Genomic DNA, 20,216 nt, shown 5'->3' with positions numbered 1-20,216 from the left:
CTGCTGCTGTACTAGAGCACACGGTTCTTGCAGACACTAAACTCATTGGATGCTGTGTAGACACAGGACATCATTTCCCAGCCTCAGTAGTCCAAGAACACCCCACCTTCCCCCTTCCTTCACTCCAGCATTACGTGCTAGAAGCCCCCACGTGTTCACACAGCAGAGAAGCGTCCGTGCACAGTCAGAGGGCCCTGTGGGTGGGGGAAGGGGGCTCACTGCTCACCTGGCCTCTAAGTGAGTCCCCTGCTGATGGCCTTCATTTGCTGTGATGTTGCTAAGCTGAAGCCACTGTAGATAGGAAAGACAGGCTAAGAAATCTCTCTCTCTCTCTCTTTCTCTCTCACACACACACACACACACGTGTCCACAACAGAATTGCCTTTCATGAGCAGGCAAGTAGCACTGTATGCAGAACAGCTGTTTTAGGGGATCTGAGTGTCTCTGACTCAGAGTCAGCTGGATCTCAGGGATGATGCATGGGGTATCTCCTGCATCCTTCCACAGGCAATGAAAATCCCATGCAGGTCCACCTGGAATTTCATCACAGCTGGAACATAGAGAATCTGCGTGCCATACTGTGGATCTTGCCCCAGCCCCGTTCCCAGACCACCTGGGGTCATTAACTTCTCACCTGAGGCAGTTAGGGGCGGGTTCCCCGGCTTGGGGACTCTCCAAGTCAAGCCCCAGGATCCAAAGCTTCAGCACCAGCTGGGAGCTGTTAGACGGGCGGATCCTTGGGGTTAACCCGCACCTGCTGAATCAGACAAGACTCTGGGAGGGAGCCCAGCACTCTGTGTTTTAATGAGCCCTCTGGGGATTCCCATGCTCATGGGACTGAGAACCACTGCTCTGTTGCAGGATCCAGAGAGATGAAAACTGAGTGGCCCGGAGAGTGAAGGGTCTGGGAGAAAACAGTGTGCGGAGGACGGTCTGCTCCCTGGCCGAGGAGCGCCTCCCCCACCTCACACCGTAGCGGGGTTTTGCCTGGCTGACCCTGTGCTGGGGAAGACTGGGTCTCGCCCCTCTGTGTGGTCTGGGAAGAAGTTTCGCTGGATGGGTAATTCCAGCCTAGCACCAGGTAGCCAGGGATTTTAACATAGTATTTAATAAGCGTGCCACCTGGGGTTTAGTAACGATGACAGGAAAGGAAGTCACCTGATTGGTCCATCTTGGCCTCAGACCTATTGGTTACGCATGTAGCCATTCATCCATCCAACAAGTATTTATTGAGTGCCTACTGTGTACAGTCCCTGTTATATGTACTTGACATAGAGTCATAAAACTCACAAAAAGTTTGCCCTGCTCTATTCACTTTCTGGTGGGGAAGATGGCCGCCGATTCAGATAATTAATTAAAACACGGAGCCGATTAGATCATGGTAAATGTGAAGGAGAAAAATAAAGCAAGAAAGGGGGTCGCTGCTGTCGGTAGGATGGCCTGAGAGCATTACCTCTAAGAAAACGACATTTGAGGAAAGTGCCAAAGGTAGTAAGGGAGAATGCCCCCTGGTTAAAAAGCAGACTATTCCAGGAAAAAAGTAGTATTAAATGCAAAGGCCCTGAGGTCAGCCTGAAGCATTAGGGGACAACTGTGACTGACATTTAGTGACCAAAGGCACAAACAGGCACTGAGGTCAAGTGACGGTGGGCTTCACTCTGAGTGAGTCGGGGGGCTGCAGGCGAGGCTGGGGTTTGATGTCATTTGGATTTAGCAGGGTCTCCCTGAATCCTGTGTTGAAGCTGAAACCTGTGAGGAGGCCTCTGCAGGAATTAGGGTAAGGGATGCTGGGGCCTGGGTGAGTGTGGTAGGGTCGGCACGTGGGGGAGAGGTGATGGCATTCTGGATGTATTTTGAAGGTAGAACTGATGTGCTTTGCTGATGGCTCGGACTACGCAGTGAGAAAGAGGGAAGTGAGGATGAACCCAGGGTTTGGGGACATACCCCAAATGAGGTGTGGACAACCCACACTGTGAATCCTCCTGAGTTAGAGCCTGGGCCCCTCTAAGTAGCAGTCTACATGTTGGGGCCACGCACTGAGCGCGCGTAAACACCAGGCCAAAAGGGAGGGGCTCTTGCCTCCTTGCCCGAGTCCAGTGGATCTTAATTCACGAAACTGGTAGTTGCCGACCCTAGTGATTGCGCCTCAGGAGACACTTGGCAGTGTCTGCAGACATTACTGATTGCCACGACCGGAGGGTGTTCCTGGGAACTCACGGCTGCAGGCCAGAGACGCTGCTCAGCATCCTACAGTATACCAGAGAGGATCCCCCTTCTTCCACCTCTAAAAGAATGGTCTGGCCCCGCATGTCAGTAGTATCAAAACTGAGAAAACCTGCCTTACATTAACATTTAACTAGTGTTTGCATCATGCATTGTGTTAGCTGCTATGAAGACACTTAACGAGAAGCTCATGGGGGCGCCTGGGTGGCTCAGTGGGTTAAAGCCTCTGCCTTCGGCTCAGGTTATGGTCTCAGGGTCCTGGGATCGAGCCCCACATTGGGCTCCCTGCTTAGCGGGGAGCCTGCTTCCCCTCCCCCTCGGCCTGCCCCTCTGCCTACTTGTGATCTCTGTCTGTCCAATAAATAAATAAAATCTTTAAACAAAAAAAGAGAGAAAGAAGCTCATGGTCCATCAAAGGTCAGGAAGCTCCTGTGGGATCGAGTGACAAGTCCAGAACCGAGGGATGTTCAAGGCCCAGCCGTGGCAGGCATCAGGGTGTGGCCCAGTCCTCCTGGGCAGGAAGGAAAGTGTCCAAGACAGCAGCATTCATCAATATCTCCACATCGCACCGTGATTTATTCATAGATTTTAATACACAGTACATCTTCCAATTTCTTCACTAAATCTATGAAATGGCATTATGATTCTACCCTTTTTTCCCCAATGAAAACCATTGAGTTTCCAAACGTTTTCATAACTTGCTCATGTCCACCTGCCACAGACCTGGGACACCAGGCCCGGCTCCTCTCCCCTGCCTCAGGCCGCTTCCTTCAGCCGCAGAGCACAGCTTCCTCCATGGGACAGACGAGCTCACCCTGCTTTCGCTTGTCTCAGAGGCATGACATCTGAACCCTGACCATTTGACACATTTAGAGACCATTTACTTGCCTCTCATTTGAATCTATTACAGCCGGTCAGTGTACCTGCCTTCACCTTCAGGTTACCTTGGTCAGATGTCTCCAAATAAAACTGCTTGTTAAAAACTGTCAGCACGATGAAGAGACTTGCCTTCCAAGCCCATCAGTGGCTCTCAGGAAATACGCACTGGGGTGACATTAAGAATAAAAACGTTCTCAAGGTTAGGATGGGGATGGTTCCGGGCCCTGGGTGTCGTCTGTGTTGAGCTGTGCCCAGCAGCTCCCTACAGAATGGACTATCGGCTGAAGATCCTTTGATGCTACCTTCCCTCATTTCCTGTGCAACACCCAATATTTGATACTTGAACATGGTTTTCTTGGACTCTTCTCTCTCCATGCCTTTCTACTTTGACTCTGGAGATTTGACTTAATGTGTATTTTCCTACAATTTCTATAAGGCTTCATGTATCATGTCAGGACAGTGAAATCCACAGCGACAATCGCATTTGCTCCTTTCTGCCTCAGCATTCTCTGAATCAGACTGGCATACAAGTTGCTTCCTAATTAAGCTTGGCCATCTTCCAAGGTGTGGGTGGCACAGTGCTGGAGACATGCAAGCTAGTGAATTTTCCGAACGGTGATAGTGAGGTCAGTTAGTAATAGCTTGTCCTACTCATAACAGACCTTGAGTCTTTACCGATGTCAGTTCATTGGGCTGAAAAAATGAGACACAGACTGAGAGCCTCACTCAGGGAAGAGTCAGGAGGGAGACAAAGACTTTGCCCCTGCTTCTCTATCTGGGGCAGACCTCTCCTCAACCCCTCTCCTCTGCAGCCACTCATCGCTGTCTTTGCCATCTCTTGGGATGTCAAGTGGATGGGCGCCATTTTGTAAAGCAAGAGAGCCTGAGAGTACGGCTCCCCATTATGACACATGAGAATCCCATGGGCTCACTGTGGGTATTGGCAGAGGGACATGGGGCCTTCTCTGGCATTTTCTGTCTTTTTTTTTTTTTTTTAAAGATTTTATTTATTTATTTGACAGAGAGAAATCACAAGTAGATGGAGAGGCAGGCAGAGAGAGAGGAAGGGAAGCAGGCTCCCTGCTGAGCAGAGAGCCCAACGCGGGACTCGATCCCAGGACCCTGAGACCATGACCTGAGCCGAAGGCAGCGGCTCAACCCACTGAGCCACCCAGGTGCCCCGGCATTTTCTGTCTTGAACATGAAATCATTTTGGTCAACCAGAATTTACATAGCCTGTTATGAAAATAAAAAACTGAAGCACCTTGGTGGCTATTGGGGTTAAATCTTTCCTCTCTGAGAAATGAAAGTGTTTTAAGTGAAAAAAAAAAAAAAAAAAAAAAAGACAACTCCCAAGGTAGAAAATATGCCACATTTCATCCTGAGCATGCAACTAGAGATATTACTCTATAGAATATTTTATTTCCAAATGATGAATCCCAAAAGGATGCAATTCTCCCCATATTTGAAGATCTCACCGATACCCATTTTCAGCTGTAAAAAGAAATTAAAAACTTCAATAATGAAACTCAGGGAAACTTCAGACCTCTTTCAGGGACAAAGAACTAACTGTTGGTGTGTTGGTGGTGACTTTTAATTAACCGAGTCTTCAGCTGCTCTGGAGAAGGGGAAGGGGACTGGACTGGAGGGAAGAGCCTGGGATTCCAGGTGTAAGAGAGCGTATTTAGTAAGGGTAAAAATAACACACAGCTGCGAAGACAAACATCTACAGTTTCAGTCTGAGCAGGGAGCCCTCCATGAATCACTGCTGAGCCCCACCCGCTGCTCAGGCCATGGGGTCTGAAGCAGCTTTTCCACTGCTTCTGATTCAGAAATAAAACAGACCCACAAATTACCCCGGCACTCTCCAGACAATCCCCTCCTTGTCTGGGGTCCTGAAAATACCTTTTGTGGTGACTTACCTCAATTCACGCTATGAAACTCGATTAGGAGTTTGTTTGGTCGATTAGGTCTAAGTATGTGCTTTTAGGGTTCTTAGGAAGAAAACCACCTGAGAAGGTGGTTTTTGGTTTGAGACAGGCAGGGAATGCGTGCCCGGGGCCAGCCTCCCACGGAGGGCCCTCTCTCGGAACTCCTCTTTGGGTCAGTTTTAGGGCAGAGCCGCCAGAGAAAACCTTCATATTTCTCTTAAGGAGCTTCATCACCCAATAAACTAAAAAGAACATTCGGGAAGATGGTGACATTCTAGTAAAAGGTGATGAACTGAAGACTGCCTGAGAGTAACGTCAGCTTGCTTATCCATATAACAGCTGGGGGGATGGAGAATGTGGTCTTCAAGGGCAAACATAGGTCGACTCAGGGAGAGGGGCTTCCTTCACTCAAATGCAGACACCAGGAGAACAGCGATGCCGGGGTATCCCTAGCACCTGGCGCAAGGCCTGCAGACTTGCACCATAAATACTGGTTGGAGGAGTGAATAATCGAGAAGACTCATGGCTAGGGAGAATCTAGGGAGTGTGGGTTTATCCAAAGGAGCTATGGCCCAGCAAAGGGCTTAGGCTGCACATAGCCAGCAAGGATTTGTATTTGGGGAAGATCAATCTGGAAGTAAAGCCCGTGGTGGAGAGCAAGGCAGTGACAGTCGTCTCCTAAAGGCAAAAGGAATTCAGGGATAAGAAGAAGGATGGTTCTTGAAGAAAATAGATAGATTCTATTTTATAGAATCGATAAAATAGGTAGATTGTGGGTTTGTCTCTATCCACTTCTAGAAGTATACTGATGTTCCAGATTTGATTTTGACTTGCCTTGGACTTTTTCTAAGACCCCAGTTAACCGTGAGTGGAGGCTAAGTGTTGTGAAGTAAGGGAGAATCACAGATTTAATGGGGCTAGTGAGCTCAGGGTTGTCGCCTGGGGCTGTGTTTGGTGACATTCTTGGATAAATGAGGTCCATTCACACAGCACAGATGACAGTGCAGGGCTGAGGCTCCATCCTGGTCAAGCTAATGCCCACATCTGTGCCATTCACTGTGGGCTCTTTCCATGATGGAATCTCCCCTGCTGTAAGTAGTCTCTGATGGGAGAAAACCAATGTCAGATGCCACATTTATTTTGTTTTTCAAAAACAAAGACCCGACTTTAATTTCCCAGTACATTTTCACAGGTGCATTACTCTTTTAAAAAATAAGGCATTATGTATAGCAACAGCTAAATGAAGCTTTTGTCTCTGGCTGCATTCCACTTGACCTTAAAACCTTAGACCCACTCTTTTCCCGATGGGCCAGCTTCTGTGCTGGTTGTTCCTCAGTTCTTGGGGCCACATTCTGGATCAGATTCCTTCCTGCTGTGCCTCTTAGCATGGGGACCTCTCATTGGATTTCCTGCCACGCTCACTGGTGTAAGCCCATCGTCTCTGCAGAGACCTCAAGGAAGTCTTGTGGGGGGCAGCACTTGATATTCAGCTGGAAATTGAGATGATCAACATTTTTTTAAAAACTAGACTAATCAAAATTCATACATACGTCCACATCAACACACCATCTTTGGCTTCTCCCTGGAGACCTTGCCTTTGTTTGCATGTGGCCGCTCCTGTACAGCTCACATCTGTGAATCTCCCCATAACTGCCTTCGGGGCCACTCCCAGGATATCCTTCTGAAAATACTCAACAGTAACGAAACAGAGTTTTCTGAAGGTCTGTTCAGTTATGTCTCCCATCCAGGAGACATGACTTACAGATAACATAGGGCCTTGCTATGTGAGGTCCTAGAGTGTGTGGCAAAGTACTTGGACTCAGGACCCCAACAGCCTAGGTTCAAATCAAGTATGGTCTATAAATATTTGTCTGCAGTGCCTTAGGCATTCTCGGAGGTCAATATGAGTTTAAAACACAGAAATAGAAGATTGTGGAAACTGGCATCTATAGCCTTCTCTCTCTCAAGATCTCTCTCTTTGTTATTTTCATTATTCTTGATATCCCTTCCCTGATCTCCTGGGGTGGCCAATTCTTTGCGGCGTGTCAAGAAATGGCAAGTTTGGAGGACTAGCTGAGCATGTGTAGTCTCTTGATTTCTGTAACCAAAGCAGCAGAGATCTGTGTGCTTGGAGCACTCTGTTTTGTCACCAGCCCCCCTGCTGCTGTGTGGAATGCTCTGGATCTGTGATCAGATCTTGGGAAGGCTATTGCTTGCGATATCACCCAGTTCTCTTCAGGAGAAGCCATGAGAGAAACCTCTGCTTCTGTGGAATAATGGAAACCACATCAATTAATCCCCTGGATTTAACCATATTAGACACCTCCTGTGAAGTGGAGTATTTGTCTGAAGTATTTGTCCTTTGTGACTGGCTTATGTCACTCAGCATAATGTCTGTCCTTAAGCTTCGTGCACCCTCAGAAATTGCAGGATTTCCGTCTTTTAGAGAAGACTTGCATTCCACTGTGGTATACACCACATTTTCTTTGTCCATTCACCCACGGTGGACAGTTAAGTTGTTTCTGCACCTTGACCATTGTGAATAGTGCTGTAATGAACGTAGGAGTGCAAGTATCTCTTTGAGATTTGGATTTCCATTCTTTCAGATAAATACGTGTAAATGAGACCGCTGGGTCATATGGTTGTCTTTTCTAAAGACTTTCAAGGAGCCTCCAATCTCTGTCCCATTGCAGCCATGCCATTGTGCAGCCGCACCAACAGCGTGCAAGGGCTCCAGTTTCTCTACATCCTAGCCAACATTTATGATTTTTTGTTTTTTTGTGCTAGCCATCCTGACAGGTGTGGGGTGATCTCTCATTATAATTTTGCTTTGCATAATAATTTCTGTATGCCCCCAAAAGAAAGAGTCATTGAGAGAAGTAACCTGAGTGATGCTTATTTGCAAAAAAGAAATTCATCCCCCCCCCGAAATAAGATACATCTCGCATTCACCAAATTAATTGCCCATTTAGCAAGCATCTAATGAATTGTCTTAGAACTTTCTCAGAAACTGCTGGAAACATATGCAAGTACTAAGAATACAATATTAAAAGGGATGTGCTTTGCTATGTGCATTTCAAAAACACTGCACTGAAGGCCCAAATCCTTATCACGGTGGAGTACAGACCACATGACCCTCTCTCCCAGGCAGGGCTTGCTGCCAATGGAATACCAACCAGACTGTTCCTGGGAAGCTTCTCCCTGCTGACTTGCAAACCTCAGAATGCCCAGCGTCTGTGCAGTTGCAGGGCTGTAAGCCAGGAGGTGGATTTCCACAGCCTGGGGCTTTCCTCATCACACCTGGGCCACGAACTGAACATCTTTTTATTGGGAGACTTTTAAATAGACACTTGTTTTCTGAATCATGTTAAGTTTTTTTGCGTGTGTGTGTGGTTTTTTTTTTTCTCTTAAATAAATTGGTGTCTAAATAGATGCCTCAGGGGAAAAAAAAAATTTTTTTTCTACTCCAGGAATTGTCCTACCCCTTGCTTAGGTTTTTTAGACATGTCCTGGTGTGTCCCACATCTGTTGTACCGGGTAATGAATGGAGGCTACAACACCATTAGAAACGGTGGGGACGCCTGGGGGGCTTAATCGGTGAAGCATCTGCATTCAGCTTGGGTCATCATCTCAGGGTCCTGGGATGGAGCCCCCCTTCGGGCTCCCTGTTCAGTGGGGAGTCTGCTTCTCCCTCTTTCTCTCTGATGCTCCCTCTGTTTGTGCAACTCTCTTGTCAAATAACATCTTCAAAAAAAAAAAAAAAAGCAATTGTGCATGTGGGACAATGCATGCCTTAAGCCAGAGTAACACATGGGCAGGGAAGTCTCGATACCTTTCTGAAATTAAGCTCTATTTTACCTTGGAAGGACAGCATCTTCCTTTTCGTTGGTGGAGGGGTTCTGTGCAGGAGCTAAAAGCGTGGACAGGTGAGGCTGTCCAGCTTCAAGTCTTAGTTCTGACCCCTCCTGGCTCTGGGGTCTGAACAAGCCCCTTCTCTTTTGTGTACTCAGGTCCCACCTGAGATTCTGCTCCTCACTGGGCTGTTAAAATTCCCAAGAGAATAAACAAGGGGACATAGCTGAGAAGCAAGAACAGCACACCCGGGGCCCCGGGGCCTTGATTACCTGCTTGAGACTAGCATGTCGGAGGCCTGTGGGGTGACACTCTCCCTTCTCTGGGACTGGAGTTCCCTTAGAGTTTTTACAAAAACTACTTGACATGATCAAGGACACAGTTCCATTGTATCTTCCTCCGAAGCTAAAACAGAGTACGATGTTCTGAAGGAGCAGCTTCTGAAAATTGGATCTGGGGGCGCCCATGTGGCCTTTTTTTTTTTTTTTTTCTTAAACAATGAAAGCTGAATGGGAAGGCTAACCTGTCTTGCTGGAGAACAGAGGATTTATGGTGCCTGGTATACAGCAGGCACTCAATTAAAGTGGTCTGAACGGATGAGCAGAGGAGGGAACCTGCAGTGCTCACCTAGACCTTTTCGTTGTAGCTGGAGTCATGTTCTTCCTCTGAGCAGCATCTAAAGCGTTTTCCTGAAAGAACCGAATCTTTTAGACTCTGTCCTCTAGTCCCTAGTAACTCCTCTCCTTGAGGCAAATAGAGCGAAACATGCACCCTCCACTCAACGGATGGAATTTTCCAAAGGGACAGGAAATGAAGTCTCAAGTGAAGACATTCCAGTAGTGATATTAGGATGGCGCTTCTAGAGATAAGTGTTTGAAGCCAGGAAAAGTAGCATCAGCAGGAAATAATGCATGTGTAGGCCACAGTGGAAATATAGAGAATCCACACCATGGGAACTCAGACTGTTTTTGTTTTTAAATTTCCTTCATGTTAGCACAGCTGTGGGGATGCCATGAAGCAGGACCATGTATTTCCAGAAACCTTGATTTTTTGGAGTTCTGAAGATGCTGAATGAACCCTTCCCAGGGCACTGTCCCTCCAGCTGACCTTTCTGTCCCCATCTTTGGCTCTCAAATGAACTCCATCCCCCCCACCCCTGGCCCCATCCCACCCGAGAGTGCTCTTCTGCCTCCAGTGGTTTTGGCCTTCTCAAATTTGAAGGTCAGGTCCATGCCAGGCTCATAGTTTCATGATTCCACCAGTTGGCTGCAGAGCTCCAGCTAGTGAGGTGTGGTAAAGTTGAAGAAAAGCTCATTGGAGTAGAGCCCACAACCTCAAGGCCTTAGACACTGGGAGGGAAATCCAATATCCAACGACAATTTGGAGATTCCCCAAAGCAAGAAAGTCCTCTGTTGGGTAGAACCTGAGAGGCAATTTCCAGAAATCCACCTTAGAAGATGTAACCCAATTGTCAAGGCCCCTTGGATACAGTGATCTTGAGTTGACGATCTGTGGGTTCACCTTCTAATCAACATCGATGTATTTTCCTGTTTTCTGGTTAAGTTGGATTTTCCATTTGGGGTTTCCCTATTAAATATTTCATCATATCTTATAACCTTCAAATCTCACTAGCTAGAATTATTTGTCAAAAAAAAAAAAAAAAAAAAAAAAGGCAGGTTTGTCTTTATTCAGATGACTGTGACTGCCTTAGTAAGAGCAGCTCTGTGAACAGTTCCCGGTTGCCATCCTGACCCCTTTCTGCATGCTCAGAGCTGGCTTCGCACATCTCAGCCTCAGGGCTGCTGAGTCCTGTCTCCCAGCTCCTCCCAGGGCACCAGTCCTGCTTCCTTTTCTGCTTTGCCTGCCCGCACCTCAGCTGGGGACACAGCAAGCCTTCAAAGCTCCCAAGATTGGCTGTAGGGATTTGAAATTGGACACAAGGATTTCGTTCTGAGGTTTGCAAGAGGGATGTCATTCTAGGATAAGCCTGGCAGAGTGTCTTCCAAGCTGGGGTTACCTCCGAGCATCTGTGTACCCAGCCTGTTTCAAGTCACAGAGAGAGGCAATGGCAGTTCGCTCGTCCCTGCAAGTGTTTCCAAACAGCTGTCACCAGGGGAGTTTTGACATGACAGTTTCAGAAGGAGCTGGTTTAAGAAACAGAAGCCAGGTGTTAGCTCTACTTCCCCTGTGCCCGCCCCGTCTTTCCACCAAGCACAGGCACCATATTAATACAGCTCCAGCTGCCAGAATAAAACAACGCAGCCTGGGGGCGCTTACCCAACAGGAACTAATTAATTTATTTCTCACAGGTCTGGCGGCTGGAAGTCAAAACCAACGTGTTGGCAGGGTTGGGGCCTGAGGAGTGCTCTCTCCTTGGGCTGTGGACGGCCACCTTCATGGTATATCTATCCTCAGAGGCAGAGACAGAGAGGGAGAGTCCTCTGGTCTCTTTAGCTTCTTGTAAGGACACTAATCCCATCATGGGGGCCTCATCTTCATGACCTCAGGGGGACCCTCATTGCCTCCCAAAGGCCTCCCTTCCAAATACCATTACATTGGGTGTCAGGGCTTGAAAAAAAGAGTTCTTGGTGGGGGGGACACGGTCATTCAGCCCGGAGCAGACACCATATGTGCCCTCTGACACCTCTGTCTTCCTTCATCAGCCTCCCCACCTGGTCCTTCCTTGCTTCTCTCTACGTATCACAAGAAGGCTGGGAGGCAGGCTTCTTGGTGGCAGCAATAATGGAAGGATTTATCGTCTTCCCCTTCAGGAACTCCCCGGATGAATGCAGCATGGCAAAAGGCGGGAAGATGGTGGGCAGCCCAGACACCGTGGGCATGAATTATGGCAGCTACGTGGAGGAGAAGCACATGCCGCCCCCAAACATGACTACGAACGAGCGCAGAGTCATCGTCCCAGCAGGTCAGAGGCTCATACTTCACTCTGCTCAGTCTGCAAACTGCCCCTTTCCAGAGCCCCATTCTGCTTTCTCTTGCTGCCTCTGGCTTCCGTCACCCTCACTGGTCTAAAGGAATTATTGTACATGGAAGCCAGCAGGAGTCTGGCCACCTTGGGTGAGCTGTCCACTGATGTGTGCGTGTGTGTGTGTGTGTGTGTGTGTGAGAGAGAGAGAGAGAGAGAGGGAGAGAGAGAGAGAGAGAGAGAAAGAGAGAGAGAGAGAATGGAAATCCATGAAAAGTGGCCTCTCAAGGGAAGAATTGCCCTTTCTCTGAGATTATTTGGTGTTAGGTATTTTTTTTTTTTTTTAATGAAGTGTTTTTCTTACTAGATGGTAAGCTTTTGAAAAGAAAATCTTATCTGGCAAAATAAAAAGCTGGGAGCAGTGTATTGCTTGTTTTCAAAGTCCAAATTCCAGCTATCCCTGGCCTACAATGCAGATTCCGAGAACCGGAGTAATTCTTTGCCACAGAGGTAATTCTAAACTCCAACCAAAGCAATAGCTCTGAATTTGAGGAGAATGACGGGAACTTACTTGTTGAGCAAAAACTGAAGAGAAATAGGAGAAATGGCTTACATATAGCTCCTCAGAGGAAATATGCCACATAAACCCCAAAAAACCAGGACTACAGTGACAACTTCATGAGTCCTTAGTTGATGCCAGGATTTTGGTAAGCAGTTTGGAGACACCATCTCAGGAAATCCTGGGAAATAAGAATCCCTATCTTGATTTCCCTGATAAAGAAAATGGAGTTCCCAGAGGTCAACTAACTTTTCCCAGGGCCTACCATTAATAAGAGATACAGTTAGAGTTCAGAAAGACCTTCCTGGTGACTTTGTTCTCTTCCCGGAGGTGCTGGATTCAGTCTTGATTCCTGATACAGCCCCTGTGGGCTCCCCTCTGTCACTCCTTGTGGCCAGCCATCTGGTCATCTTCTGGCTCTGCCTCAGGGGCCTGGACATACTGTCCCTTCAGCCTGAAACCCCTGATTCTGGGTAGTTCCATCCTTCATCAGGGCTTGGTGCAAATGTCTCCTCAGAGAGGACTTTCCTGAGCACCCCCCCCCCCACCTAGAGCCATTCCTGAATCCACCCATGAACCTCAGCCCCCACCTACCGTGTTTGTCTTTGCAGTGTTCCCTCTCTTCTGTCATTCTGCTGCACATCCTGGTGACCCTTTGCTTCTTCCCTCCATACAGCCTCAGCCCCGCAAAGGCCCAACGTTCATGGCCAAGCACAGGGCCTGACATGCAGGAGGTACTCAAAGAGCATTAACTGAGGGGGGATTGGATGAAAGGATACCTGTGTGTGTGTGTGTGTGTGTGTGTGTGTGTGTGTGTGTGTGTGTGTGAGGTTTGCCCAAACTTGACTAAGCCTTGCTCCAGGGGTCACTCAAATTCATCTGTGTAAAGTGTGATGGCAAACGGGCTCCAATCCCCTCCATGGTGTGATTCCCATTCCGCTGCCCCTTAGTCTGTGTTCAGTCACGTTCATGGACTTCTGTCGCCTTCCACATAGACCACAGTGCACGGAGAATGTGGCTGAACATCCGGCTTGGGCTCATGGCCTGAGTGTTATTGCAGGATTGTCACTGGCAGGGTGGGGGTAGGTGGTGGTCTTCAGTAAACTGCATGGGGGTGATTTGGTGTGGTTGATAGGAAGGGCATTGCTCTTGGGGTTCTCTCTCATCTTGAGGCATTTTGTGAGACTTTTACTGAGGACAGCAAAGGTAAAGGCTCATGTGCACCTGATGACAGGGACAAAACAGGTTTTGATGTTGACTGAAAGGCAGTTGATTTTCATATGGAAGCCCTGTATTTGGTTTGTCACCATAGCGGAGCTACTTACCAGAAACCCATGACTTGCTTCTGGGTCATAGAAGGTACTTCCTGCTGATGGGGAAAAATATGGAGCAAGTGTCCGAGGCACGCGCCCTGGCTGTGCGGTTCCTAAAAAAAGGCTGAGGGAGCATGGATGGATGTTCCTGGGGAGGAATGGAGGAGAGGGATGCTGTTACCTCAGATGCTGTATGGGTATGAGCAGGTTGAGGGAGGAACCCAAAGGGTGCCCACCCATACCTGTCTCTCCCTTAGCCTTGTCTCTTAAGAGTGTCATTTCTGCAGTTCAGGCAAAACAATGTTTTTCATTTTTTAAGACAGGACAACCAGTCTGAGGAGAGTCTTGTCTTTGTTCCTCATAGAATCACAGACCCTGGAGGTAATGCGTGGTGACTCTCACCCTGTTTACTCCTGAGGTCATATTTCTCTCCTGTGGTCAATGTGCTTTGAAGTCATCAGTATCATTTCCAACAGGGACAGACTTGAGGCTTTCTACCTTAAGTAAAATGTTGAGAAAACAGGAGAGATATTTATATCTCAGTTTAATCAAGTCAGAGCTTCCGCCATTCCTGATATTGTACAGTAGGTACTCATTAAACATCAGTTGGGTGGGTGGAACGGTGGTCATGCAGATTGGCTCACACTTAAGGTTTTGTGTAAAGGCTGGTTTCATCCCCTGAAGAAAGTTCTCTTTCAGCTGTTCCCTCATTTGGTTGCTTCACGCTCATGCAGGCAGTTAGTCAGTTAGTAGTGTTTGTAAGAGAGTTGGCTGTGGCTGGTTTTGCAAGTTGTGAGTCTTTCAGTTATTGGCCAAGCTTCACGTGTGTGTGCTCATACAGAGGCACACAGATGAACACACACCACACACACACCCATTCACCCACACCCATCCACCCACCTGCACACACACACACACACACACACACACACACACACACACACACGGCTACATTGCACAATCCAGATAATTCCCCAATGGGGCCATGAGATTGCAAGCCCTGGGGACAGCTCTGTCAGCTGCTGGATCTGTACCTTTAGCCCTAGCTCCAGGACCCAGGACCCAGGTACCTCCTGCAGGCACATCTTGGCCAGAGAGTACTCTGCACACACAGATGGAATTCTCCAAACCTGGTTCCACCTGGCCCATAGAGTTCCTACTAGTTAAACACATCGATGAATACTCAGAAGTGTTAATCACAAAGATAGCTGAAAAAATTATTTATGTCTAAGCATCTGCTTTTAAAATGCAGACCTTTAAATCTTGCACAGTTGCAAAAGGTGGGTGTCATTTGGTTCCAGGGCGCCAGCAGGCAGTGAGAAGGGGATGCCTCATTCAGTACGTGATTAAGCATTCATAGGATCAAAAGAAAAGTAATATGGAAAGATGGCTCATCTATGCATTCTGAGTCTGGAGGAAAATGTATTCTTTGGTTTGTTGTAGGAGAGGAGCAGAGAAGTCATAAGAAAAACGTTCAATCAGTGAGACCAGCAGCCTTTCCAGAAAGCCCTGGTTTATGCCTATTGTCCTGGAAAAATTGTAGATTGTGCCTCCCCCTCTCAAAGTTCACTGGTTGGACAACAAATCACATTTGTACTTTTTTATTTACCTGTCTGTCTATTTGGTATACATCTGTATGTCTAAGTCTACATCTCATGGGATTGGGATTTTCCTGACATGGTTGTAGATCAGAATGTCATTAAGTGGAATCAGTCTTATAAGGAGCTGAACACGTGTGGCCTGGTGAAATGGCATTTTGTTGGTTGGCTCAACTGGATTTGGATGTCGACTGAAAAATGTTTCTCCATATATGATCAGAACCACTTGCATCAGGGGGAACTTGTGATTTGAAAGGGCATACTTCTAATCCAATCTTAATCTGGATGTGGGGAGGGTCGAGGATCCCACATTGTTGACACACTTTCCAGGTGATTCCATGCATACTACGGCTTGAGATGCTCTAATCTAAATAGAAGGCACCAAATAAATTTTACATGAATACACCTTATCCATTTTACCAATGCAAGCTGGGTTACTTTTAGAAGTGGGAGTGGCCAGGAAGATAGGAAATAGCCAACAATTTCACATTGATGTCCCAAATAATTTAAAAAATGAAGAGTCACCCATTTGGTGGGAAGGAATTTTGTCTTCCTAAAGCTTCTCCTTGAGGATGTATTTTTGGGACCTATCATTGGTAGCACACTAATGTGACATGATGTGACAAATATACTCAAATAAAAAAGAAAAATAAAATAAAATCAATAGAACAGAATAAGATAAAATAAAATAAAATATGCAGAGACCATGCATCAAGGCATCCACAGGAAAACCCAGGACAGTTAAAGGCATAGAAGGCAGTGTGAGAGTGGCTCCCCAGGCTCCATTCTGACAGTCTGGACTAAGCAAAGTATGAGGCCCGTAGGCACTGGGCTGCATTCCTATCAACAGCCAAGAGGACTTGGGCACGATGTAAGCATCTGACTTCCGGGTGTTCCGACATCTGCCTCGCATCAATCTGTGAGCAGAGATCACTGTTGAGAGACAGATGGTCTCCACTGCACTGTGAGGCTGGTATTCTGAAGCACCTCGGTTTCACAATATCTCATGAAGCATCCGCCATCAGGGATGCTGTCCCTCTGGGCACCAGCTGTAGCTCTGGCAGTCCCTGTAGCTTTTTCCATATTGACAATGCTCTTGGTGATGTGCTAACCAACAGGGCTAACAAAGAGGAAGGCATAGTCTTCAACCACTTTTTTTAAAAGTTGCAAAATGCTGACCAAAATGCAATAGGACATCGGGTTTTAGCAGCTTACATCATTTTGAAAGTTTTTTTTTTCTTTGCTCTATTTTTATTCCCTAAAATGGGTACAAAAGTGTTGGGCTTTTCAAATGTTTCTACTTTTTTCCCCTCTTTTTTAAAAATTTAAATTCAGTTAATTAACATATAGTATATTTTTAGTTTCAGAGGTAATTGAATGATTTTTCAGTCAAACATTTCTACTTTTATTTTCTAAAAATCCACCTTGAGCATGAGCGGTCCTGGCAATCAGAAGTCTCAGAGATAAAGAGTTGCCACACTCGCTTGTTTGCTTCATTCATTCACTTACTCACTCATGCACACACTCATTCATTCATTCATTCATTCACTGAGTGTTACTGTGTTTCAGTCACCAGGAATAAAAGTTCTTATATGATTTAAGACGCCCTATTCCTACTCCCACAACACCCATGGCTGGAATTCCTGGTATTGTGTCTTCTTCAGACCCTCCTCACTGGGCCCCTTCACAATTCATGAGCAACTCAGTGAAGACTTGCTACTCTTAGGCCCATCACAGAGGAATTACCCAGAGCCGGTCAGAAATAGATTAGACCCATCCACATGAAGTCAGTAGCTCCTGACCAAAGAGTGTGGGATTGAGAGCTCAAATGACTGATTCAGACAAATGTTTCAAAATATCGGATGAAATAGATGACAATAAACATGCCAAGTCAAGAGATACTTCCTTGGTATCATTTATGATATGATTCTCAAATACTTGTGCACCTGCCGCCATTTCTCTCTGCCACATCCTGCCCACCCCATGCCCTCAGCCCTCTTTTCTCTGCTCACAAATCCTTCTTCAGGGCAAACTCCCCTGTCTAGGAAGCCAACATTGATCTTTTGGCAACATAATTGCTTCTCATAAGACATCTTACTAATTCTTTTATTACCATGCTTTATTTCATTTCACATTATATTCTAGAATACATTCCATTCTTACTTAAATACACATATACTATTTAGTCCCACAGAGAATTTGAGATGCCTTGTGAACTAGACTACTGATAAACATGCAAACCAAACTACTGATCAAAAAGAAATTAGGAATCAGTCCTGAAGAAATTAAAAACATTAATGGAAAACCAAAATCACATGAGAGAAGAATGCAGCCATTTTGGCCACATTTGACCACGAGCTTGGCCAAGATATTGTAGCCATGCTTCCAGTATGGCTGTTAGCTTCCTGGCAGCCAAAATAAAAAGTCATGTGGGGACATAATCCTTGTTTTTGCAAGGAAGTTTCACGGGGAAGGTGATGTTTTCCTCAATTCTGAACCCTACATGTAGGATCCCTGGACTTTCCCTTGGGGTCCACCGAGGCTGTAGAGATGACTGTCATTCTGCCATGATTATAGAGCTCCATTTCACCAGTGTGTTTCTTGTGAATATCTTTTATAAACAGAGTGAATTACATTAGAGAACGGCTTTATGCAGACAGAAGCCATATCCCCAATGTGAGTCTTTGCTGGTTTGGCTTACTGTAAAGTCAAGATTTTGAGTTCTTGGAGTGACACAAGGCTCATATGGCCTTCTCATGATTCTACCTACATATCTCCAAGCTGGGCTTTGACAGCAGATGAACAACAAGTGATAGAAGAGTATACTTACTGCCCAAGCTCAGATGGTAAACCTATTATGTTTGAATCTATTGTATTAGAGTTAGTTATTTATGAACCTGTCTATTCTATTAGATTGCAAGTTGGAGAATATGTCTTTTGAATTCTTAATCACCAGACGAGGCAGCAGGAAGCTTGTGGCCTGTGTGCAGAGGTCAGTCAATGTGCACTTACTGAGTTAATGGTAATCCAGATTTAGTTAGCAAGAATTGTGGAGTCACAGGAGTTGGAGGTACGAGACTCTTGATGATCTTAGTTCAATTCTGTATTAGTCAGGATTCTTCAGAGAAACAGAACCAATCTCTCTATCTCTCTTTCCCCATTTATTTATATATTATGAGGAATTAGCCCATGTGATTATGGAGGTTGAGAAGTCCCACAGCCCACAGTCTGCTGTCTACAAACTGGGAACCCAAGACAGCCAATGGTGTAGATTTCAGTCTGAGTCTTAAAGCGTGAAAACCAGAGACCTGAACACAGGAGATGGATGTCCCAGCTCAAAAGCCAGGCAAAGGGAGAAAATCCTTCCCTTCTTTCTCTACTTTTTTTTTCCCCCCATTCAGGTCCCTGGTGGGTTAGTTGATGTAACCCACCCACACAGGGCAGGGCAGACTGCTCTACTCAGTTGTCCAATTCAAATGCTGATTTCTTTTGGAAACACCCTTACAGACACACGCAGAAATAATGTTTAACTAAATGTCTGGACGTCCTATGACCCAGTCAGGCTGACATAGTAAACCATCACAAACCTCTTCTTTTACACATGAGAACATGGAGCCCTGGAAGGAAGGGACATGCCTCTCCCAGGGGTGCTTGCACAGGTAGGTAAGACCAGAGCATGAGTTCATGTCTACCTACAGAACTCGTTGGTAAGACAACATGTCTTCATTTTACTTCATCACACCACTAAACGCTCCCAAGCATCTCTCACACTATGTCTACATCATGGAGTGTGCTTCTGTAAGCTTCTGTTTAAATTGCTTCTGTGCACCAAATCAAGCAACCAGACAACAAACCAGCTAAAGCTGAAATCCTAAAGTCAAAATGAATTACATTCCTAAGCGATAAGCTGAATAGTGATTGAGGAAAGTGCCCTGGGGTTTTATGTGTGACTGAAACCAAAAACAAAGAAAGATTGTAGAGTTTCCATCTGTTGAGTGCACACTATTGTCAGGTACTGGGCCATCCACTTTATAGAAAAAGTATTATCTCATTGAAATCCCACAAGCACCTTATGGTGTAGATATTATTTATTATTCTTACTTTATGGATAAAGAAACTAAAACTAGAGAAGCCAAGATCATGGCTCAGGATGTCCCAGCCAATAATTTAGGAAATCCAGGATTCGAGCCCAGTTCTGTCTGACTCCAGTGTCCGAGTTCTTGTTCCAGTGTTACCCTATCAAAATTAACCAGGGAGAAATACAAGGACACAAAATGGTGGGAAGCAGTTGCTAAATTGTTCAGAGATCCTGAAATGGGTTTTTCAAAGGAGATGAGAGGAAGAAAGAAAGAAAGACAGACTCGAAGAGATGTTCAAAATAGAGTATCGTGTTGCTCAGCACGTAAATGTTACATTTCTGGGATGAGATTGAAAATAGCTTAGATTTAGCATGAGTGGCTGGATGGATGTTAATGAATATAGAAAAAAATTAGATAGATGAATTGGTTCAGTTTATTTCATGTTTAAGTTACCCATGGGACACCTACCCACAAGGCAGTCTGGGGGTCATGTAGATCTTAGGGTTAAGAGTCATTTATCAGGGGTTACCACAGCTAGATCCCAAACTCTGCCATCTTTTAGCTCTGGGATCTGGAAAGTCATTTAATTTTGGAGTTCTTTGGCCTGCAGCTGCACCAAAATAAGGAGGATGGTAATGCTTACCTTGTATGACACTGTACAGATTAAATAAGAAAATACATGTGGAGTGCATAAACAATGCCAAGGACATAGTAAGACCTTCAAAAACTGTAGCTTTTCTTTTCACATTCCGGTCAAGCATTTGGGAGAAATCCCTAGACTCAAAGAGGGAGATCTGTAGACATACGCATATGGTGTGGTTGAATTGTGGCTCCACAAAAAGGTACATTGAAGCCTTAA

At 46.0% G+C, this 20,216-nt stretch overlaps 1 protein-coding gene across 5 annotated transcripts in view; it reads left to right on the top strand.

Moving 5' to 3' along the window:
• ERG (ETS transcription factor ERG) overlaps positions 1-20,216 on the top strand; it is a 240,748-nt gene that overhangs the window by 189,873 nt on the left and 30,659 nt on the right. For all 5 annotated transcript variants that reach the window (XM_059164732.1, XM_059164730.1, XM_059164735.1 and 2 more), the window contains one exon: positions 11,657-11,808. In XM_059164732.1, coding sequence (XP_059020715.1) covers positions 11,657-11,808 — 152 coding nt within the window. The remainder of the gene's footprint in view (positions 1-11,656; positions 11,809-20,216) is intronic.

Source organism: Mustela lutreola, chromosome 2, assembly GCF_030435805.1.
Source record: "Mustela lutreola isolate mMusLut2 chromosome 2, mMusLut2.pri, whole genome shotgun sequence".
Taxonomy (NCBI): Eukaryota; Metazoa; Chordata; class Mammalia; order Carnivora; family Mustelidae; genus Mustela; species Mustela lutreola.
This window is presented reverse-complemented; position numbering and strand designations above follow the sequence as displayed.